This window comes from Pelophylax lessonae (assembly GCF_965119305.1).
Source record: "Pelophylax lessonae genome assembly, chromosome: 1".
Lineage (NCBI taxonomy): Eukaryota > Metazoa > Chordata > Amphibia > Anura > Ranidae > Pelophylax > Pelophylax lessonae.
Window position 1 is genome coordinate 570,422,402 of NC_138768.1, and position 17,378 is coordinate 570,439,779.

At 40.2% G+C, this 17,378-nt stretch overlaps 1 protein-coding gene across 1 annotated transcript in view; it reads left to right on the forward strand.

The window, feature by feature from the left end:
• The window catches only part of ADAMTS3 (ADAM metallopeptidase with thrombospondin type 1 motif 3), a 264,587-nt gene that overhangs the window by 192,561 nt on the left and 54,648 nt on the right, over positions 1-17,378 (forward strand). The window contains exons 14-16 of the mRNA XM_082244160.1: positions 1,877-2,010; positions 3,663-3,786; positions 11,264-11,344. Coding sequence (XP_082100286.1) covers positions 1,877-2,010; positions 3,663-3,786; positions 11,264-11,344 — 339 coding nt within the window. The remainder of the gene's footprint in view (positions 1-1,876; positions 2,011-3,662; positions 3,787-11,263; positions 11,345-17,378) is intronic.

Sequence of the window (17,378 nt, forward strand, 5' to 3'; positions counted from 1 at the left end):
CAGAACAGGAACAGAAGGGAAAACATCCAATGGCGACACTAGTTCTGGTGACAACCAGCGATTCCCTCACATGGGAAGGATTCTCACTTTCCCACTTTTGGCCATAGAACAGAAAGTTAAGGGAAATTTCCTAAATGGGATACAGATGACAAAAAAAAAAAATGACTGGTGTTATAACTCTCTCTTACTCCATCCTAATCCAAAATAATAAAAATAAAGGTTCTTATTTAATGTGAACCAGCGCTTTGCAAAGGAAGAGGTTCCCTTTAATGAAGGCCTTATTAGCTGCACATATCCTTACCTTTCCTTTGCTCTCCTTTGCTCTCCTGGCACTAAAGAAGACCAAATATATCCTTTTAACAGGTAAGTACACATAGAGCCATGGCTCGGCCCCGCCCCCTCTGTTTCCTGATTGGCTCACTGGCTATAGGTGACAGCAGTGGGAGCCAGTGGCTGCCAAAAAAACAATCAGGAGTGTGAGTCCTAGGAGAGGCAAGGCTCTCATGGACATCGCTGGATTGAGAGGGGGCTCAGGTAAGTATTAGGGGGGTCAAGCATAAACAAGTAAAATAGCAGCGCTCAAAAACGTAGATTGCAGGTAGTCCCCCAGTGAAATAAATATGAACACTGTGAAGGAGAAACACCGGTATGTCCACCACCAGGAGAGCAAAAACATGCAGCCTCCTACCAGCTGACCCAGGATAAACAGCAGTCAGATAGATCACATATCCATCACTTGGACGTTTAGATTAGATCCAACAGGACATATATCAGTTGCTTGAACGTTAAGATCCAATCACATAATCCATGTGGGTATTTACTCCAAGGTGTATATATAAGGAAACAATAGAGCAATCATTGCGCAGATATCTTAAAAAAGATGTATTAAAGCCAACAAAAGCCTGCACACAGAATACTCCAAAACATTATTTCCAAGACAACAAAGTAAAAATGGCAAAGAAGTGGTGTGGGTTTGTTTCAAGCCAAAATCATGGCCGACCTCCAGTAGCATGCAATGCCAGTGTCATGTGGTTAAGCTCCTCCCAACATGTTTCGTCATAACTGACATCATCAGGGGGCATGACCATACAGCATATCCCATCTCATTAATAGGTACTACACCGGAAATGGGCGGGGATCGAAGGTCAGAAACAAATAAGAACTATTTACGTATGTTAATAATATAAATAGTTAGGGCCATTAATTTACCTAAACAATATAAAGAAGTCCCCAATAATGTGTAACATTAATGAGGTGGCGCTCGGACAGAAGCGGTGTAAATATCAACCACTCTGTCCAGATTCTGGACCGGAAATGACGTTCCGCCAGAAACCGGAAGTCATCATTCTCGGAAACCCTGATCGAAAATGACAACACAGCATTCCGGAACTGGCCACGGGAGGATGCTAAATGCGTTCCACGGCCCGGAAAGGACTAAGACCAGCAACTGAAACATCCGGGACCCCGCATGGAGCATAACACTTACATCCTACTGGGGGCTTGGGGGGGGGGGGGGCTGGGGGGATGCTGCATACAAAAGATTTTTTACCTTCATGCAAAGAAATCATGAAGGTAAAAACCCTTGTGCCAACCACTTTAATCTGTTGAAGTCAGACCAGTACAAGAAGGATTCTGGCTGGTTGTCAGTGATGAATAAACTTCAGGGTTAGCACTTGGGAGCTAGAACTCCTTAATTAAGACTGAAAGTTCTTTTTACTACCTAATGTATTTGTCATTTGCTTGTTTTTGAAAGTTTTCCACTTTTTTTTATTAGCAATTTTTGCCTAATTCCCTTTTGTATGTAATTTATGAATCTAAAACTCTCTATACTGTTAGTTTTTCATGTTGTTTTTACTAACCTATGTGTATCTTGCAGCCAATAAAAGATGCCAACTCTATTGCCAGTCCAAACAAACCGGAGATATTGCATCAATGAAGCAACTTGCACATGATGGGACCCGCTGTTCCTACAAAGACCCATATAGCATTTGTGTGAGAGGAGAGTGTGTTGTAAGTTTTCCTGCATTTCTTTATTTACACTGGACTTGTAATACAACATTCAGAAGGCTGTCTCTGATATTTCTTTGATATGCAGTTACTGTTAAACGAGTTCTGTTATTCTAATGTAAATTCCATTGCACACTCCCCTGTGTATGAAATGTTATGTTAGCCATGCATGTCATAAGTATTTTGTCAGCCTCGGTTGTTCCATTTTCATTTAATATGATATTTTACTGTTTGCATAACATAAGGGAAATAATGTCTTGTCCAGAACAGCCATGGGGATGTTGGTTCACCAACTTTATACAGATGACAAATAACTTTTCTTCCATTTTAGTGAATAGCTTACTAAAAGTGAGATGTGGACTAAAAGGACCTATTCCCCAGTTATATTAATGCAGGCAGATCGGTAAACAGGCAGTCTTGGGATTCATTTTTTGATTTGCTCATCTTTGTTTGTGACTATTAAAAAAACCAAGTGACTATAATGTGAATCAACAAGGGAGAATTTGTGGGACTTTAAATGAAGTGCATGGTCAAATATGCCATACACCTCCTGTTAAATGGGAAAAAGGAAGGAAGTTGGGACTTTTAGTGAGAGGCATGACGCAACTGGTAAAAGAAGCAATACCACATTTATTGAACATATAAATATAAAATAGATACATAGCACATTCCAAATAGCACAGTAGAAATGAATGAATTGTAACAGGGATGAGCTGAAATGTAGTCCCCAAACCATTGACTAACAATAGTAACTGCGTCACAAAGCTCAACATGTTTCATGGGTAAAGTAACCACTTCCTCAGGAGCAGGCACTTAATGCATTAAATTTCCTGCTCCTGAGGAAGTGGTTACTTTACCCACGAAACGCGTTGAGCTTTGTGATTCAGTTACTATTGTTAGTCCATGATTTGGGGACTACATTTCAGCTCATCCCTGTTACAATTAATTCATTTCTACTATGCTATTTGGAATGTGCTATGTACTGTATTTTCTGGCGTATAAGACTACTTTTGAACCTCAAAAAAATCCCCCAAAAGTGGGAGGTCGTTTTATACGCCGAGTATAATATCTCCAAGGTAACCTAAGTATAAGTATTACCGGTAGATCATGTAATAGGGGGTCGTCTCATATGCCCAGTCGTCTTATACGCCGGAAAATACGGTATCTATTTTGTATTTATATGTTCAATAAATGTGGTATTGCTTCTTTTAACAGCTGTGTCACGCCTCTCACTCAAAGTCCCAACTTCCTTCCTTTTTCCCCCGTAGTGATTATAATGTGGTGCATGCTGGAAAACTCTTGAACTAACAGCCAAAGTTTTCATACCTTTTACTGTTTTTTCTGTCTCCCGATCTTTCTCATATACTATTTGTCTGCCTGACCATCTAAATTATTATTACTATTATAAATATTATTTTGATGATGATGATGATGATTATCAAATTACTGGCAGAATTTACTCCCTTGATGACAACTAACAAATGTTAACAAAAAGTTGCTGGTTCAGGTGATATGAACAAAATAATCTTTGCATCTATTTCAAAGGTGATAAACCAATTTTATGGATTTGTAAATGAGTGAAAATGCCTTCATACCTTCCAGTTTATCATGAATTATTAGTAATTCTGCTTTGCACACTCGTTTCTATATTGCAGAAAGTTGGCTGTGACAAGGAAATTGGATCAAATAAAGTAGAAGATAAGTGCGGGGTGTGTGGAGGAGATAACTCTCACTGCAGAACCGTGAAGGGAACATTTACAAGAACACCAAAAAAGACAGGTACTGAAAGACTTGTATAATGTTTGGTATATTGCTAAGATGTTTACTGATTGATATCAAACTTCTGTTGGCATTTAAAAAAAAAAAAAACAAATGTTACTTCTGCATTTAAAGCAGAGAAAGTAATTTTTTTTTTTTAAAATAAGCATTCAACATAACTCTAAAAGGGGCTGTATTTGTATCATACACCAGTCATTAATTCTTATTTTGATAGAGATTGGTATATTGACACAATAAGGTCTCTAAATGGATACCAAGACCGGTCCATGGCATTTGAGCTTCCTATCAGTCTGCATTTTACTTGTGCTCTACCATGGCCAGAGCAAGGTGTGCACCCAGAAGTGGCAGTGACGATTGGTGGAAAAGAAGCAAGGTAGAGAGTTATACACAGGTGATGCCGATGCCTCTCCCCCAAGGAAGTTCTGAAGGATTATTGGTGTTTTTCCTATTTTCTAAGCTACCCTAATTATCAGTTATATTTTTGGTCATATTTATTGTTTTAAAAGTTATGTCTGGACAAAATAAAAACATAATCAATATATTTGTGTGATACATAGACTTTTCCTGATGTTTGGTCTGTCTTAAAATAGTGCAAGTACAGAAGAGTACTAGGTGATCTGCCTGAAATCCAGGAAGCCCCTAGGTTTCTATAATGAGCAGACAGCTCTGCCTCTGTTGCACTAAAATCCCAGTCAAGCCTCGTACACACGCAACGATTGTTGGCTGTGAATTTTCGGCCAACGTCCGATCCGCCGATTGTCGGCTTGTTAGTATGATGCTTCCGACAACCGACCTTGACTTTTCGGCCGAACAAAATCTGGTGTGCATGCTATAAAATTTTTGTTGGCCGTCACCAGAACGGCCGATTGTTCTTCAGCCAGTACAGATTTCGGCAGACAAAAATGTGATTAGAAAGACTGGGCATGCTCAGAGAAGAAAAAACACACGAAAAGTAAACCAGAACATGACATCACTTCTGCAGTTGGTTGTTGTTGGCCGACAAAATTCGTGTGCAGTCTAGAGCACATTTCAACCAACGCAACAAGACTGGACAAAAGACGGCCGATCGGTCGGCCAACAATCGGTGCGTGTGTACGAGGCTTCAGTGTTGTCAGCTGTTCGCAAATTCTCATTGGATTTCTGACAGAATCAGCAGGTATTTTTCTGCACTAATAGTGTTTATAAAGAGACAGCATATGGGGAAATGTGTATTTATTACAGATATGTATGGGGTATGTTCCTATTTTTTTTTTGCCTGGACATTTACTTTAAATCTTGTCATCTTTAGCCCCTTGTTCCCACTGCCATGGCTTCAAAGTCACGCGACATTAAATCCAACATCCCAGCGTGACTTCATTGCGGCTTGCATATAACTTCTTTAACAGAAGTCATTGCAAATCGTGTTGAAGTTGCCCCAAAGTAGTGCAGGAACCTTTTCCTAAGTCAGAGTGACTTAAGTCACAACTATTAGAATGCCTTCCTTGGCCAATAATGGTGCGCTACTTGTCAGGCAACTTTGAACTCTTAAGTCGCATGACAAGTAGCGGCAGTGTAAACCGGGGCTTAATGTAATTTTGTTGTTTCCATCTAATACCATTATTATACGCCTGTCAATCCATAAAGTTGCAGACTTTATCTATACTGGCAATACAGTCATTAAACAGTTGGCCTCTTTCAACAGGGAAACAATTAAGCAAGCGGTGCCAAAAAGAAATCAAGTTACTGGAAAATGAAATTTGCAAGTATCCTCTAATCACTTACATTATTTCATTGACTATTACTTAATATTAAGCACACAATTTAGTCCTAAATACATTTGTAATGGTTCTATTCAAACATGCTAAAGGCATTAAGAATGCATGATAATGCATTCAAAATGCCATGGGGATATGTATCAAATTATGGAGCTTGGGCTAATTTAGGAATTAGTGGTTTTCAATGCTATGTTCACTATTTTAAATGTAGGTTATGGATATAGTGTGGTCAGAAATCAGTTTTGAGTTAGGATGCTGTGGGTGGAATGTGCTACTTGTTAAGAGTCTGTCATCTTTTTCAATTGAAGTGGACATTGCATCTATTGAACAATGCCACCTTGCTCACAGTTTTGAAAGCGCAGCTTTAAATCTACACTATCATAATGCCTGAAAAGAAAAGCATTAATCTGCTAAGTATTACACTAATATGTCTGCTCCCCTGACTGCCAGCAGCTTTTTGGAAACACAAGTTGGATGTAATGCACAAATGAGATGTTGATATCTGGCTCACATTATGGCTGCCTTAGTATAAGGCTGAACTTAATGTGCTTTTCACTGATGCAATAGCAATGAGTGCTGGTGGTTTTCGGCGCCTTGCTCTGAGGCCTGTCTCAAAAAAATCCTCACCATAATACTAACACTAAGCCTCACTGTAAACCTAACATTAACCCTCACAATAACACTACCCGTAACCCCAACACTAGCCCCGCACTGTAATCCAAACACTAACTCTCCACTCTATCCTGAACGTTAACATTCCTTATAACTCTAATAGTAACCCTCCCTGTAACTCCAACCGCATACTAATCCTCCCTGTAACCCCTACACTAACTTTCCCAGTAACCCTAACCTAAGCCTCATTATAACATTACCTACAACCCTAACACTACCTAGTCCTGTAACCTTGACACTAGCCATCCAAGTAAACCTAGCACTGGCCCTCACAACAACTTGTAATCCAAATACTACCTCTATGTCTTACACAATAAACCTTCCCAATAACACTACCTATAACCCCAATAAAAGTTCTCCCTGAAATCCTAACACTAACCCTCACATTACCTCTTTCTTGTAACCCCTACACTAGCCCTCGTTATAATCCTAACACTAAGCTTCCCTTGTGACTCTACCGCTAACACTTCACTGTAACTCTAAAACTAACCTTCCCTGTATCTCTAACTCACATACTAATCATCCCTATAACCCCTACACTAACTTTCCCTGTAACCCTAACCTAAGCCTCATTATAACACTACCTACAACCCTAACACTACCTAGTTCTGTAACCCTGACACTAGCCATCCAAGTAAACCTAGCACTGGCCCTCACAACAACCTGTAATTCAAATACTACCTCTACATCTTGCACAATAAACCTTCACAATAATTCTACCTATAACCCAAATAATAGTTCTCCCTGAAATCCTAACACTAACCCTCACATTACCTCTTTCTTGTAACCCCTACACTAGCCCTCCCTATAATCCTAACACTAAGCTTCCCTTGTGACTCTACCGCTAACACTTCTCTGTAACTCTAACACTAACCTTCCCTGTATCTCTAACTCACATACTAATCATCCCTATAACCCCTACACTAACTTTCCCTGTAACCCTAACCTAAGCCTCACTATAACACTACCTACACTCCTAACACTACCTAGCCCTGTAACCTTGACACTAACCCTCCAAGTAAACCTAGCACTGGCCCTCACAACAACCTGTAATCCAAACACTACCTCTACATCTTACACAATAACCCTAACACTAGCCCTCCACTGTAACCTGAACGTTAACATTCCTTGTAAATCTAACACTAACTAACATTCTAATCCTCCTTGTTACCCTAACACTACCTTCACCACAACACTACCTGTAACCCCAATTATCGTTCTCCCTGGAATCCTAAAACTAATTCTCACACTAACCCTTTCTTGCAACTGTTACACTAACTCTCCCTATAATCCTAACTCTAAGCTTTACTTGTGACTCTATCGTTGCCACTTCACTATAACTCTAACACTAACCTTCCCTGTATCTCTAACTCACATACTAATCATCCCTATAACCCCTACACTAACTTTCTCTGTAACCCTAACCTAAGCCTCACTATAACACTACCTAGACCCCTAACACTACCTAGCCATGTAACCCTGACACTAGCCCTCCAAGTAAACCTAGCACTGACCCTCACAACAACCTGTTCTCCAAACACTACCCCTACCTGTAAGTCTTACACTGACTTTCCCCAATCTTTACATTGCTTGCATATTCACTTTTCCTGTGCCAAAGACAGAAATACCTGCCCTGAAAAATATTAGAGCTAGAATTTACTACTTAGGCACGTTTTGTAAGCAATGTGCCAGATTCAAGCATAGTTTATGGAAATTGGGTAACGATTGAATCATGGAGATTAGTGGAGATAATAAATCCTTCTGACCATTTCAACTTGCTGGAAATTCTCTGTGCAAGCAAAAACATATCCGTTTTTCTAACTAGAAAAAGGAAGCAATTGCTTACTTTGCACAGTTAAAACAGACAGACATAGGGGTGGATTCACTAAAACTGGAGTGTGCAAAATCTGGAGCAGCTCTGCATAGAAACCAATCAGATTACAGTTTTTTTTTTTTTTTTGTCAAAGCTTAATTGAGCAAGCTGATGTTTGAAGCTGTCTGTCTGACATGCAGAGCTGCACAAGATTTTACATTCTCCAGTTTTAGTAAATCAATCCCGTTATGTTCATCCTGTTGTATATCCTGTTGCTCTAAGTGAGACATTGCTTGTCTGTGGCTTCCATACTGAGAAGTCTGTGAAGCTGATTAGTTGGCCTCTTCAGTTTAAAAGCCAGCCAATATCTCAGTGCAAGGGGCCTAGCCAGGGGGGTGGTGTGCAGATTTAACAGCTGTGAGCTTTGAAACATTTTTCTGTTTTTGGCCATCTTTGGGATTGTGTACAAGGGTATGAGACTCTGAAGCAAGTCAACGCAGCATGCTTTTGTATAGTTTCAAAGAAAAGTAGCTTGGTTTTTAGACAAGTCTGAATTTCTATAGATTTTGTTTGCATTTACATTAATTGATATGGGGAAAAAAACTCAGATGCAGAATAGGACCTTAGCATTTACCCAAAAGCAAAGCAAATATAGTAGAAAAAAAAGTGAACATAGCAGAATAAAAGCCAGTTAAAAATTTGAAAATTCAAACTTTAAATTCCCAATACTCGAAATTATTTTTGGAGTGGGGTATTACCCAAGTATTATTCAGAGGGTACCACATAAAGACAGCAATGTCTTTTTTTTGTTTTTCAAACTCCTGCTTTTTGGCTGTGACTTGAAGCAAACACTGATTTTCTTTTAATCAGGTATTTCACCAGACGTTACTGCTTGCAAGGACTAATTTTTAATAATTTGTTATCCATACATATAAATATAAATAGAATTTAAAAAAAAATATCCTGTCTATGGCCAGAATGAGAATGAATGAGAATTAAATCAATTTGTAAAGGAGAGAAAAAAATGGTTTAGATATTGGATTGATTGAGTGGAGAAGAGTGTGCATTGAGATTCAGATGTGCAAATACTCTGTAAATTGGCACTGTCCGGTATTTAAAACATTCTTACACATTCATCCCTAAATATTTGCAGTAAATAAAATGAAATCCCAAAGAATAGAATATAGTTGATATCTAATTAATTTAAACATTTTTGTCTTTAGCACCCAGTGTATGTCTGCCCAGAGGTCGTACTTTAGTTAAACTGTAATTAAGGGTCTTACACAGAGGTCACTGAGCTCATTCAGCTTAATTCCTGGCTCAGGTAGCCCAAGTGCAGTATACATCAGGTTCTTAACATTAAGGCTCCATTCACACCTGAGCGTATAGTTTTCAGGCATTTTCTTGGGCTTTTTCAGGCATTTTTTCAGGTGTTTTTTGGGGCTTTTTACGGGCATTTTTTTTTTTAGGCGTTTATTTTAGGCGTTTTTTGCAGGTGTTTGGAGGCAGGCATTGACATCTAACAAAAACGCTTGCAATCTGCCAAAAATAGAAGCTCATGTATTTTTTTTGAGCTTCAGGTGTTTTGCTTCAGGCGAAAAAACGCTCATATGTGAACAAGGGCCATTAAAATTAATAGGATTTTGCTTGTTGGGGGTTTTGAGACTTTAGAGATAAGAGTTTTACGAGCTGAAAACAGGGCCTTATGGTTGTACGCTTCTGTACCTTTTTATATGTATGGTGCTATCATAAACATGTGTACAATGAACAGACGTATGCAAAAAATCAAAAATATTCTATTTATTGCATATGTTGGTATGCTTTACGAGGTTTTTTTTGATAGCACCACAGTATACACGACTATAGTGTCTCACAGCAATTCATGTTATAGACAGGCTGTATGCTGCCCCTGTTCTAAATATACCAGGAATTACACTGAATGGGCTCAATGACCTGTGTTCAAGAGCACTAAAAATGTTCTATCTTACTTCTGGTGGTGTAATGAGGCAATGGAACAGGGTTTGATCAATAAACTTTACAGCTCTTTTGCACTCTCACAGTAAAAAAAATCCCCCATCTCCACATGGCGGTGGCAGGTTAATCTTAGTATATTAACCTTGAGCTGCTACCTACTGTGCTGAAGGTTCCTAAGTAAAGACCCGCAAGGATTGCCAACAGTAAAATGCCCTACAGATCCTAATCTCTTTTAACCATGCCAGGATTAGGGGTAATCCATTGTAAAAGCTGTGTATACCCTGTTGAGGAGTAAATCCCACCCCTCTGCATTCAAAATAGAATGTCTTGAGTAGGACTAAGACGCACCTAATGAAAATCTATGCTGTTTCTTTTTGTACCTTGCCTGACTGTTCACCTGTATGAAAGAGCCTTTGTTGAGCAAAAAAATTAAAAAATTCTAAAATTTGATACATATCCCCATATATTTACAATGCCTTCTAGCATTAGTCATATTATTTCAAAACATTTAGAGTAGTCAATGAAAAAAGTGTGTTTTTCAGTGGACTAATTATAAATGATCTATTTAGGGAAAACAAGAGGAGCATTCACATTACCTAAGGGAGCTCGAAACATCTCCCTTACTGAATCAAGAGGGTCAAAAAATACAGTGGGTAAGTGGCATCACAGACTTCAGAAAGTCTGTGATGATGACTGTACATGCCAGTAGGTTCTAGCAGGCTTCTCTATAGGGAAGACAAAGCCCTTTGTTTAATAAGGCAAAGAGCAATGTGCAGTACCGAGCTCAGCCAATCAAAGGCCATCTTTCACTGGTCAGACTCTAATACTGTTATAATCTGATTGGTTCAGTACATGTAACTGCACATTATTGCTGTTTGTAAAACCCCTATTAAACAAAGGCCAAAATGTTCTTTTTTTTCTTATGTCCATGATAGCTTTAAAAGCACTATAACTTAAATACTGTATACTAATCTGGAATTATCAGCAACTTCTAAAATGTAACCATCATAACATAAGAAAAATGAATGTTTTGTCCCTTGCTGTTATTTTTCATGTAATCATGGAAAAAAAAACAGACACCCTCTTTTTTTCTTAAGGGAAAATTAAGCCATTAACATTTATTATATGTATTCATGCAACTAATTAAAATGTATTCTTTCACAGTCCCAGGAAGGTCCAGTTGATTGGGCTTTTTTACATAAGGCTATACTAACCTCTGCTGTTTTTCTTTTGTTTCCCTCTGCTTGAACACACGCATGTGTAGGGTATCTTAAGATGTTTGACATCCCCCCTGGTGCTAGACATGTGTTTATCCAAGAAGACGAGGCTTCCCCTCATATTCTTGGTAAGTGTTTCATTTGGGGAGCTGGACCCAGTTCTTAAAAATGTAGAGGGAAACTGCTTATGAAAATGCTACACAAAGCTGAAAAATAGCCTTACTTTGCACAGACTGGTATCAAATGTATATTTATGCATTTGAAAATTCTTGCTAAACATTTAATGCTTAAGCTGCTGAAGAAGATAACTTTATGTAATTGATGTGATAGTAGTTAATCTCCAATTTTCTAAATCTGTATTTAATTGATAATTCCAATGAAAACTTTAAGCTATGGGCAAAGTCTAAACGTTTGCTGGTTTTCTATCTCTGTGAATCCTTTATCAAGACCATTCCATCAGAGGTCCCACCTGACTTTACCTTTCTACATAGACTCACTTTGTCTACAGCAGCTGGAGGTGTCTCATTCCTTTTATCTCATTCTCCATAGTCTAAAAAAAAAAAAAAAATGGCTTTGAAAGTTAAACACTCAGACCTGGGAATTTAGGTTGAAGCATCTTCATTGCAGTTTTAAAGAGTATATATATTGGAGCGTTTCAAAATGCCAACATCTTCTCAGAGCAGAAAGATTAAGGTTGAAGGCCCCATTAAAAACAGAACTAGTAGATTTTTTTATTGGACATAAGTGGATTTGATAACTTGCAGGATTCTTAAAGTTGTTCATAAAGCAGGGTTTTTTTTTTTTACCCTAGTGCATTCTGTGCATTAAAGTAAAAACCTTATGGGTGCAACAAGTGCCAAGATAAGGTCATCCAGCGCCAAGGGCAAAGTTTCCAAACTGCACCCCCCCTTTTCCTTAGAGTTAGGGTCAGGGTGCCCCCATCCCTGCAATAAACCATTGCTCCCAGGACAGCTTCCCCTCCTGCCCACCCCTTGTGCCAGCCCTGGGTGCAACTTCCCCCAGCCCCCCTAAAACTTATCTGAGCCCCATCTTGATCCAGCGATATGCATGACAGCAGCGGCTCTCCAGGTTAGGTCTCTCTCATCTCATTTGGCTCTGACAGCAGCGGGAGCCATTGGCTCCCGTTGCAGTCAATCATGGCCAGTGAACCAATGAGGAGAGAGTGGGATGGGGACATGTCCATTCATAGGAGAGTGGCTTGGGCTTGCTGTTAGGGGCACTCGGCAGTGGGAAGAGCCAGGACTGCCAGAGGGGGAACCAAAAACAAGAGGATCGGGGCTGCTCTGTGCGAAACCATTGCACAGAGCAGGTAAGTATAACATGTGTGTTATCTAAAAAAATAAAAAACAAGCCTTTAGTTGTTGTTTTAACTAGGTAGGTATAAGTGTAGTTATCATTGTGTTGTTTGCTTTAGTTATCTTGTAATTATGGGCTCCCATGTTGTGACTGCAGTTTGTAGTGCCTTGGCTGATCGATTCCCTTTTGTCCATGTATTCATTCATCTAGCTTGTCCATACTTGCTAAAATTGCAGGCATCTTCTTGTTCTGGGTCACAATCCAAGCCTCCCCATTTCTTTGGTGTTGCTTCACAAATGTGGGAGTGCTAATGTTATGACATATTGCGTGGTGGTGTTATATTCTCTGCTTGCCCACCTAAGAAGCACTAGACTGAGAGATCCATTGCGGAATGTGTAGTTTCCTCACAGTTAGTGTCAGTTCTTATTATATTATAGATAGAGGTCATGCATTAATCTGTGCAGCGCCATGCTGTATTCCTCATGTTTGAACACAGAAGAGAAGTTTGCTGACACTGAATTGTCAAGATTTACTCTACTATAGACTTTGCATACAGAGCAACAAAAGACACCTTGAAGTTACAGGATCAATGTACATCTTAGGCAGGTGAAGAACTTAAGGTGCAGGTAGGAAGGTTTATATTGCTTTAGGAGAGTTTTCCCACATTTATATCCATGGTTGCTACAGTTTTAGCCAGGAAAGGATTAGTCTGCAATAGGGACACAGAGACCAATAAAAAGCTGACAGTGGTTGTAGCCTTTACCTGCTGTGTTAAAATGCGATTACTGCTGCCAGGGACTCTGTTGCAGATTTTTATTCACTTCCTGTCTGATAATACATTGTCAAATGCACATATAAGTTATGGTAAATTTCTCCAGTGGAGTCCTGGATAGCAGTAATAACCTGACAAGGGTTTCTTGGTTGTTCCAATTTTATCCAAAGCTGAAAAAAAATTTTGTCTTGGCATACATTTTTGTTACAAAAAGTGGTCACCTCCCCAACCTATAACTGGTCTTAAAGCGGAGTTCCACCCTAAAATTATACTTACCTCCATCTTCTAGCTCCGGGTCACCTGAAAAACAAATGGATAATCGCAATTTTTTTTTTTTTTTACTTACCTCGTTTAGAAGAAAATATACTTACCTTACTTCCTCCCCTCCCCTCTGCGATTCGTCACTTCCTGGCTTGCAATGATTCCTGGGAGCTGAACGTCATCGCTCCCAGGAATCAATGTGCCTGTACCGGCCCCGACGTCAGTTCAGGTGCAGGCGCCGTCATACCTTGCTAAACAGCTTCTGGGCATGCCCAGAAGCTGTGTAGGGATGACGCTGCGGCACCGGAAGTGACGGCAGGGCCGGTGCAGTGCATCGCGGGACTGAAGAAGACGGAAGAGGACACAGAAGAGGACGCGCTGGCTTCAAGCTGCCCACACCTGAGATGGCAGCGCTGGACAATACATTTTCAAGGTAAGTATTTCTTCTAAAGGGTAAGTGCAACCCGGGACAGATCAGAGGCTAGCCATTGTGGAATGCACTAGCCCTGACTGTCCCGGGGGTAATTTTATTAAAAAAAAACTTTCCCAGGGTGGAACTCCGCTTTATCAGTAAGGAGCTCTGGAAGCGCAAATGCAGATCAAAAAAGCAAGGGGGTTTCCAGTCACTACTTACCAACCAGCCAGTGACCAACCAAATTAACCTGTCTAACAGTATGCGTTAAAAACAGGGGTTTAGTTGCACACATTTGCAAATACATGCACAAGCTGCAGGCTACCTCAAGGCACCCTAAAATCTGCAGACCCTGTCTCTACCTTTAAAGAATCTCCACAGTGAGAGCACATGTATTCTGATGGATAGATGGAGGACAGGTGACTGGAGGGAGCCCACCCCTCCTTAAAGGCACAGGGTCACACTGAACATCAAGAACATTGCACAATGGCAGCAAAGGTGTCAGAGCGTTGCCTGACCAATATAAACGATATTGCAAAAAGTGGTCACCTCCCCACCTATAACTGGTCTTAACAGTAAGGAGCACTGGAAGGGCAAACACAGATCAAAAAAGCCAGGGGATTTCCAGGCACTACTTACCAACCAGCCAGCGACCAACCGAATTAACCTGTATATATGTTTGTTAGTAGAATGAAGGTGTTAGGTTTAAAGCGGAATTAAACCTCCTCAACATTTGGGCCTCAGGAGCTTTTAGCCATAATGTGCTAGCATGCTTTTTGGCAGACTTACCTGGCAAGTAAGTGACTCAAAAAATCTAAGGCCACATGTACACTTGTGTGCAGGTGTTGTAGCATGTAATTTCTTAGGAGGGATTGAGCTGTATGTGCAATGCCATTCTTTTCTAATGGCACCCCAACTTAAATGGAGGGAGAAAACAAACTTGAACCACAGCACAGAAATAAACACATGCATTGTAAGGAAAAAAATAAAGCTGAGCTATACCTTCCTGTTCTTTACACAAGTAAGCTGCTATATTTGCCTTGATCAGTTAGGACACCAACCATTTTACAGGTATTATTCATGGCATGACTTGAATATAACTGGTTTGGAAAACCGTTAAATCGATGAGTTTAGTTCTGCTTTAAAGTGGAACTAAACCCATCAATTTACCTGCTTCCCAAAACAGTTATATTCAAGGGATGCCATGAATGATAATTGTCACAGTTGCTAGCATGCTTATTTTAGTTCTCAATGGAACTGTCCAGCCCTCGAATGACTGATGTCATAGCTGATCACATTGCTGCAGCAGCACCATGGCAGCTGCAGAGCAAACAGAAGCCAAGATGGCAGCTTTCTTGGTTGTAAAGGATGGTTTGTATACTATGTTAAAATTAAAAACGAATGGACACATAAAACATATGTTGGTGTCCACACAGGTGTGAATGAGCCCTTAAAGCGGTTGTATACTCATAAAAAAAAAAACCTGTAAGATAAAGGTATAATGAGCTAGTATGCATCACATACTAGCTCATTATGAAATACTTACCTTAGAACGAAGCCCCGGCACGGTCGTCTGGATAACGCTGTGGGAGCTGACATGCTCCCTAGGCGTCTCTTCCTGGTTTGGCGGCTCCGGCGCTGTGAGTGGCTGGAGCCACGATGACTTCACTCCCGCGCGTGCGCGCGGGAGTTTCACTTTCCGGCAGGGAGCTCTGAAGGTCCGCCGGATTCAAAAACTGTCCTTACAGTGCGCCTCCCCCAGCACTGCAAGGGATAAAGGCTACTTTTATTTTATCTAGGATTCCATAAAAAATCAGTTTTACATACCACATTCTACACTCCAGCAAGCTTCCTATTTCCCATGGACAGCTCTGCTGAAGCTGTTCCTCTTTGTGCTCCATCCATCAGTTGCACTTTGAGGTCCTTACATGCAATGTGGAACCAGTAGTCCTGTATTGTAAGTGAGGATGCTGAAGGTCTCCCACAACCCAGAGTGTCGGAGAGAAAAGGAAAGTGCTGGCTGAGGAAAAGAGGTATATTGTAAGTAAAATTGCTTTTTAATAGTATTATAGTCATAAATGAGCATTGAATTCTTGCAGTGTGAGGGAAGCCCCACTGCAAGGATAGTTTTAAATTGTCCCCAGAGTTCAGCTTTAAAGGCTAAGTTCACCTTTAGAACATGTTACATGGTGCAGGAGCCAAAGAGACTAAGCGGTTAGCACTTTCGACTAACAGCCGAAGGTCATTGGTTCAAATCCCAACCATGGCACTACCTGCCTGGAGATTGCATGTTCTCCTTGTCCCTCCCACACCCCAAAGTAATGCTGACAGGTTAATAGGCTAATGTCTAAATTTGCATGTATATGTATGTATGAATGTAATTTAGGGACCTTAGATTGTAAACTCCTTGAGGGCAGGGACTGATGTGAATATACAATATACAGTATGGGTAAATCATTGCATAAATTGACTGTATAAGTACCTGTAATCAATAAAATAATAAGTATATCTCACTGCACGGGAAAACTTTTTTGCCCCGTGTTGGGCTTTAAGGATAACGAGGGCTGTAGCAACAGCGAGCTGGAAAATGGAAACATTCTAGATCAGTGTGCCAGCACACCACAGATCCTCAAATAACGTACAAAGGTTTTTATTGAAGAATGACCACATCACAGCAATGTTTCGGAGCTGCGCAGGACCCCTTTGTCAGGCATGTGATGTCACAAGCATGACGATGGGGTCCTGCACAGCCCCAAAACACTTTTTTGCTGTGATGTGATCATTCCTCCAAAAAAAACTTTGGATGTTAGTTGAAGATTTGTGGTGTCCACCCCCATGACAGACAGGCTTGTAGTTATCAATGGAATATGAGTGTGGTAATCAGCACACTCGTAGTCCATTGACACTTCCTCCAGATTTCAAACTGAAAGCCCATACAGAGATATAGGCAGGCATCTGGAGAAAGATTTTGCAGAAGCGTGGCACTGCACCCGCGATAGACTGATCATGTGTGCAATGCTTTGCAGGCTTTAGCGGAAAAAATAATAAATGCACATTTTTTGGGGGAAAATTCTGTGAATTATTTTTTTTTCTATTAAAGGTCTAAATGATTGCTACTGTGCCCTCTACGGCGTGTGTTTTGCTTTGCATTGCAGTAACATGCTTTATTTTGTGGAATCGCAACACAACAAATTGAATGGGCCCTAAAAGTAATAGAGTAAAGTTTTATGCGTAAATGGTCAGGATTGTTTGTATCAGGCACTTATATTTCAGAATTGTGCAGTCAACTACTGACTGTGCATTGGAGAATGGTAGAGCTTCTTTCAACTGGTCTGTTCCACCTTCTGACAGAGACCATATCACTTCTTGTGTCCATACAGCCACTTGACTGTAACATGTG